We start from the raw sequence: 6,474 nt of genomic DNA on the forward strand, positions 1-6,474 counted from the left end.
TGGTAAGTGCTAACACACACGTGGAAATAATGAATTGGTTGTCTGTTTTTCCTTAATATATTTGAAAAATGTCACCAACTCCCGTGTTGGTGTCAACGAGCGTGCAAGCAACTGGTCCTGCTTTAGCTTTAACAGTAAGTCACGATTCTTGCTGAACAAGCAAGAAGAAATCGAGCAAAAAGAAAAGAAGAAGAAAGAAAACGAAAGAAGAAGCAATAGAAGTAGTTAAAAAACTTGATGAAAAATGATATGTATTTCATAAATCATCATCAGCATATTGCCATTACATATGAAAACTAAAGATGAAGTGTACAAGTCAAAATGACTACCAAATCACATACCTAACCCCACTCTATTACATTGAAAATAGCTAAATTAATTGTCCAGGTTGTATTGCTGAAATTTCAGTCAATCAATCAATGGATTACATCAAAAATATTACCAACTAAGTTGAAGAAACAAACTTGATTACAAAATAACAAAACATTAGTTCAAATCCAACAGCAACAAGAAACCAAAGTTGCTGCATGCTTGTCACGAGCTTGCATGGCCAACTTCCAGCTGCACTTGCTTCATACCAGCTGCATGGAGATCAGCTTCAACACTCCTCCTTGAGCTCCATGCTGCAAACTCCCATAAGTCTTCTTAGCTTGTTAAATTTTGATGCACAAAGACCCTTGGTCAAAATGTCAGCGATTTGATCCTCCGAATTGCAATGAACTAGCTTTATTTCACAAGCTTGCTCCATCTCCCTTATCACGTGCAACTTTATGTCAATGTGCTTAGTTTTGCCATGGAAGGCAGGGTTCTTTGCAATTGCAACAGCAGACTTGTTGTTACAAAGTATCTCTGTTGCTTCTTCTTGAAATAGGTTCAAATCTGTTAAGATTTTCCTTAGCCAGATGGCTTGATTTACTACACTAGCAGCAGCTATATATTCAGCCTCAACTGTCGATTGAGCCACTAAAGACTGCTTTTTTGAACTCCAACAGACCATTGCTGACCCCAATATGAAGGCATACCCTGATGTACTTTTCATATCGTCTTTGGAACCAGCCCAATCACTATTTGTATAGCCTTTCAATTTCAGTTCTTCAGCCTTGCTAAATAAGAGACCATGACTTAGAGTACCTTTAATGTATCTCAGTACTCGTTTTGCAGCTTGAAAATGTTGTACATTGTAGCAGTGCATGAATCTAGAAAGTAAACTTACTGCATACATGATGTCTGGTCTCGTTGCAGTCAAGTATAAGAGACAACCAATCAAGCTTCTATAGGTAGTTTCACAACCTTCTTCATGAGCCTCTTAGCTTGATAATTTTAACCCAGCTACAATAGGTGTAGGAGTTGGCTTGCAATTCAGCATTGAAAACTTTGTCAACACTTTCAAGGCAAATGATTTCTGATTCAAGAAGATTCTTCCTTGTTTCTGGCTTACTTTCATTCCTAGGAAGTATGTCATCAGTCCCAGGTCAGTCATTCGAACATCTGCTTCATCTTTGTCTTAAAATCTGCCAAATCAACTTCATCTCCTCTTGTCACCAATAAGTCATCAACATACAATGACACCACAAGCTGAGTTTCAGTTTTGTTTTTCTTGACATACAACGTTGGCTCACTAGCACTTCTTTCGAACTTCAAACTGAGCAGATAAGAGTCAATTCAAGCATACCATGCTCTGGGGGCTTGTTTTAGGCCATATAAGGCCTTCCTTAGTCTGTAAACCAAGTCTTCCTTGCCAGGTACTTTAAATCCCTCTGGTTGCTCGACATAAATCTCCTCTTCAAGGATTCCATTTAGAAAAACTGATTTTACATCGAGCTGATGTATATTCCAGTTCATTTGAGCTGCAAACCCAACAATCAGCCTGATCGTATCTAGTCTGGAAACAGGAGCATATGTTTCAAAGTAATCCAGTCCATATTTTTGACTGAATCCTTTTACCACCAGCCTAGCCTTCAGTTTTTTCAAACTTCCATCAGCATTCTGCTTTGCCTTGTAGACCCATTTTACTCCAATAATCTTCCTATTAGCAGGCTTCTCAACCAGCTCCCAAGTTTGGTTCTTCTCGATCATGGCAATTTCATTTGCCATTGCCTGTTTCCATCCTTCATGCATTGCAGCCTCTTCAAAACAGGTTGGCTCTACTAAGGCTACATGTGCCCTCTCATAGATTTCAGCCAAAGATCGGGTACCTCTGATTGGTACATCATCAAAGTCCATATCTGGATCATTTTGTTCTGGCTTAGTCTGTTCAAATACAAGTTCTTCAGAGACAGCCTCAGGTTTATTCTTGTCCCAATTCCAGCTTGCTCTTTCATTGAACATAACATCTCTACTTGCAAATACCTTGTTCGTTGAAGGATCCAAAATCCTGTAGCCCTTTTTCTCTGAGCTATAGCCTACTAAGATGCCTGCTTGTGCTCTTTTGTCTAACTTACTTCTTTTAACAGCTGGTATTTGTGAAAAGCATAAACGCCAGTGATGGCTTGAATCCAAACCAGGCCTCAAATGGAGTCTTTTGCTCAAAGGCTTTAGTTGGAAGTCTGTTTTGAACATAAACAACAGTGTTAATTGCCTCAGCCCACAAGTTTTTGGGCAAATTCTTCTCAAATATCATGCATTTAGCCATATCTAGTAGCCTTCTATTTTTTCTTTCACTTACCCCATTTTGTTGATGTGTATACACATTTGTTAGTTGATATTTGATGCCAGCTCTTGCACAAATGTCTTGGAACTGAGCTGAAGTATATTCAGTCCCATTGTCTGATCTTATTGACTTTAGTGTACAGCCAGTCTCTGTCTCAGCTGCTGTTTTGAACTTCAGGAAGGCTTGAACTACTTTAGACTCGGTCTTATGGGGCCACACACATCTATGTGCACTAATTGAAGCTTCTCTGAGGCTCTCCAAGCTGTGCTTGTAGAAAATGGAAGCATGGCTTGTTTTCCCAACTGACAAACTTCACAAACATCTTCATTTTGGACTGATTTGATGAAATTTTTAGCCATATCCTTGCTGATCATTCGAGCCATTGATTTAAAGTTGGCATGACCAAGCCTTTGATGCCAAAGCTTGGATTCTTCTATGGAAGTAGCATAGGCACTATCTAGACCCTTGTTCCAGTCCACAACAAAACTCTTGTCAGTCATGGCTACTGTCATGAGTATGGACCCTTTTTGGTCACTAATCTGGCACTCATTTCCTTTAAAGAGCACTGTATATCCTCTCTCAAACAGTTGAGCTATGCTCAACAAATTTCTATCGATTTCAGGTACAAACAATACATCTGAGATGAGTTTGTTACCTGATGGAGTGCATATCATCACATTACCTTTGCCCTCTGCCTGAATACAGTGTCTATTTCCAATTTTTACTCTAGTCTTACAGCTTCTGTCTAGAGATTTGAAGATAGATGCATCTGGTGACATGTGGTTGGTGCAGCCATTGTCAATGAGCCACCCTTTTTTAATCTTCCCTTTTGCAGCTAAACATGAGACTGCAAACACTTGTTCTTCAATATCACTGCCTTGTTCAGCTACACGAGCCTCAGCACCCTTATGTTGTGGTTGATTCTGCCCAGGTCTATCTTTTTCTTTGCAAACCTTTTCAACATGGCCTCTTTTCTTGCAATGTTGACATATGGTATCTGGCTTGAACCAGCATTTTTCCTTTAGATGACCAGGCTTCTTGCAATGCCTGCACAGTCTATCCCATTTTCTTGGAGCATCTGTTTTGGACTTATCCCTCATTTTCTTCTTGCCTTTATATGCAGCATTACTCAAGTTAGGCTTGACTTTGGCCTGAAATGCACTCTCCTGATGCTCCTCTATCCTGCTGGCTCTTCTTTGCTCTTGAGCATAGAAAGCATTGATAAGCTCAGTCAGGGAGATCCTTGCCAAGTCCCTCGAGTCCTCTAAGGAGGATATCTTTGCTTCATATCTCTCTGGTAAAGTAAAGAAAACCTTCTCAACTATCCTTGCTTCATCAAACTGCTCACCAAGGAGCCTTATACTGTTTACAACAGCCATTATCTTATCAGAGTATTGCTTGACAGTTTCCTCTTCTTTCATTTTCAAATTCTCGAAATCCCTTCTCAAATTTAGAATCTACTGCTACCTAGTCCTCTCAGTGCCTTGGAACTCCTCCTTCAGCTTGTCCCAAGCCTGCTTCGGGGTCTCACATGCCATGATCCTAGTGAAGATCACATCAAAAACACAGTTCTGAATGACATGGCCTTGTGCCTCTTGGTCCTCTCATCTGCATGTTGCCTCATCTGAGCCACAGTGGGATTGGCCCTCAGTGGAGCAAGCTCAGCATCCGAGTTCACCACTTCCCACAGATCGAACGCCTGAAGGTATGTTTTCATCTTGACCAGCCAAATATGGAAGCCTTCTCTATTAAAGACTGGTGGACGTACAGGAGAAAAACTTGAGGAAACCATTTAAGTTATGGTTTACACACCACAGGTCTTCTAAGACAAAGGCTCTGATACCAATTGTTAGTGTCAATGAGCGTGCAAGGAACTGGTCCTGCTTTAGCTTTAGCAGCAAGTCACGATTCTTGCTGAACAAGCAAGAAGAAATCGAGCAAAAAGAAAAGAAGAAGAAAGAAAACGGAAGAAGAAGCAATGGAATTAGTTGAAAAACTTGATGAAAAATGATATGTATTTCATAAGTCATCATCAGCATATTGCCATTACATATGAAAACTAAAGATGAAGTGTACAAGTCAAAATGACTACCAAATCACATACCTAACCCCACTCTATTACATTGAAAATAGCTAAATTAATTGTCCAGGTTGTATTGCTGAAATTTCAATCAATCAATCAATGGATTACATTAAAAATATTACCAACTAAGTTGAAGAAATAAACTTGATTACAAAATAACAAAACATTAGTTCAAATCCAACAGCAACAAGAAACCAAAGTTGTTGCATGCTTGTCACGAGCTTGCATGGCCAACTTCTAGCTACACTTGCTTCATACCAGCTGCATGGAGATCAGCTTCAACATCCCGTGCATTGGCAACTAGGATGGTTTCAACGTGTGCAAAGAAATGGCAAGGATATATATATTAAAGTGCTTGGATAGTGAGCTGGAGAGATGGTAGAGGGGAGACATTTCATGAACATTGCTGCCACCCTTTTATCGAGATCTTAATTAATCATGTCAACATTAGCAGATAGAAGAAGCATTTGAGGTTCCCTTTGTCTCCGTGGATTTATATGAATATACATATATATAACTTGGGAGCAGATGCCTAGTATTTCTGTGAAAATTGCAAGAAACGTTGATTCAACAAATAGGCTTCTTTGCTCAGAACAAAAAAAATGGCAGCCACTCGATCCAACAGTTTCCCCCGCTCATCTAGACAACACCCACTAGCAACAGAAGTTAATGAGCATTTGAATAGATTGAGGGCTTCTAAAGAGGCATCTACTTCATCATCATCAATAAGCCATAAACTAAATGGCTTTCAAGATTTGTATGATTGTGTTGTTAAGTTTCTTCAGTTGCCTCTGTCCCACCATGCTTTAGCCCACGAATGTGTTGATGAGTTGTTGGATGGTTCTCTTAGACTCCTCGACCTTTGCAGCACTGCTAAAGATATTGTGCTGCAAACAAAAAAAAATGCAAGTGAACTTCAATCGGCTTTGGGTCGAAGGAAAATCCGTAAAGCCGAGATCGTAAGTGAAGTGAGGAAATACATGAGCTCCAGGAAAGTTGCCAAAAAGACTATCCACAAGGCATTGGGAAACTTGAAGGTCATACAAAGGAAAAACACAGTCTCGCCTTCAGAAACTGTTAGCATGCTGAAGAAGATTGAAGCAGTGACTTGTTCTATGTTTGAGGATTTGTTATCTCTCATCTCCGGACCAAAGCCTGGAAGTTGGTTATCAGTTTCGAAACTATTGCATCAAAGAAGAATAACGTGCGAAGATGCTGGAAGGAACGTGAATGAATTCGAAAAGGTTGATGTTGCTTTGAAATCCTTCGGAATAACCAAATCTGAGATCATAAATCTTGAGTTGCAAAACCAGCTAAAAAACTTGGAGCTGTTTATTCAGGATCTTAAAGATGGACTTGAATGCCTCTTCAGGTGTATGATCAAAGCAAGAGTGTCGTTTTTTAACATCCTTACCCTGTAAAAAACCAAACCCAATTTTGGATTACATCATGTATAGAAATCAAATATACATACATACATACATATAAATGAAATACTCTTTTCCATTTCCATACGACAAAAGCTCCCTGTTATTTTTTCTCTTTCAGGAGCATTTGTTTTAACCTTCTTTTCTTCAAGATAAAACAAAAAAGTTACATAAAACAGTAACTAGATAGTAATGAAACAAAGGTAACCTTGGGCTTTTTTATTTTACTTTCTTCTTAAATATGATGCAATTAATTTATCAAGTTTAAAGCTGGTGGAATTCCTTTTGTCTCTAAATTAAACAACAATCAATCC

The 6,474-nt window shown here is 39.2% G+C and overlaps 1 protein-coding gene across 1 annotated transcript; it reads left to right on the forward strand.

Annotated features, from left to right (window-relative positions):
• The first annotated feature begins 5,335 nt into the window (after window positions 1-5,335).
• On the forward strand, window positions 5,336-6,154 carry LOC107921302 (uncharacterized). The gene has a single exon (XM_016851187.2). The coding sequence runs from the start codon at window positions 5,336-5,338 to the stop codon at window positions 6,152-6,154; it is 819 nt and encodes a 272-aa protein (XP_016706676.2).
• Window positions 6,155-6,474: the final 320 nt, after the last annotated feature.

This window comes from Gossypium hirsutum, chromosome A12 (genome assembly GCF_007990345.1).
Source record: "Gossypium hirsutum isolate 1008001.06 chromosome A12, Gossypium_hirsutum_v2.1, whole genome shotgun sequence".
NCBI lineage: Eukaryota > Viridiplantae > Streptophyta > Magnoliopsida > Malvales > Malvaceae > Gossypium > Gossypium hirsutum.

Bases quoted from the DNA above. Each gene is read 5' to 3' on its own strand.
- LOC107921302 (XM_016851187.2), top strand. From the start codon at position 5,336: ATGGCAGCCACTCGATCCAACAGTTTCCCCCGCTCATCTAGACAACAC.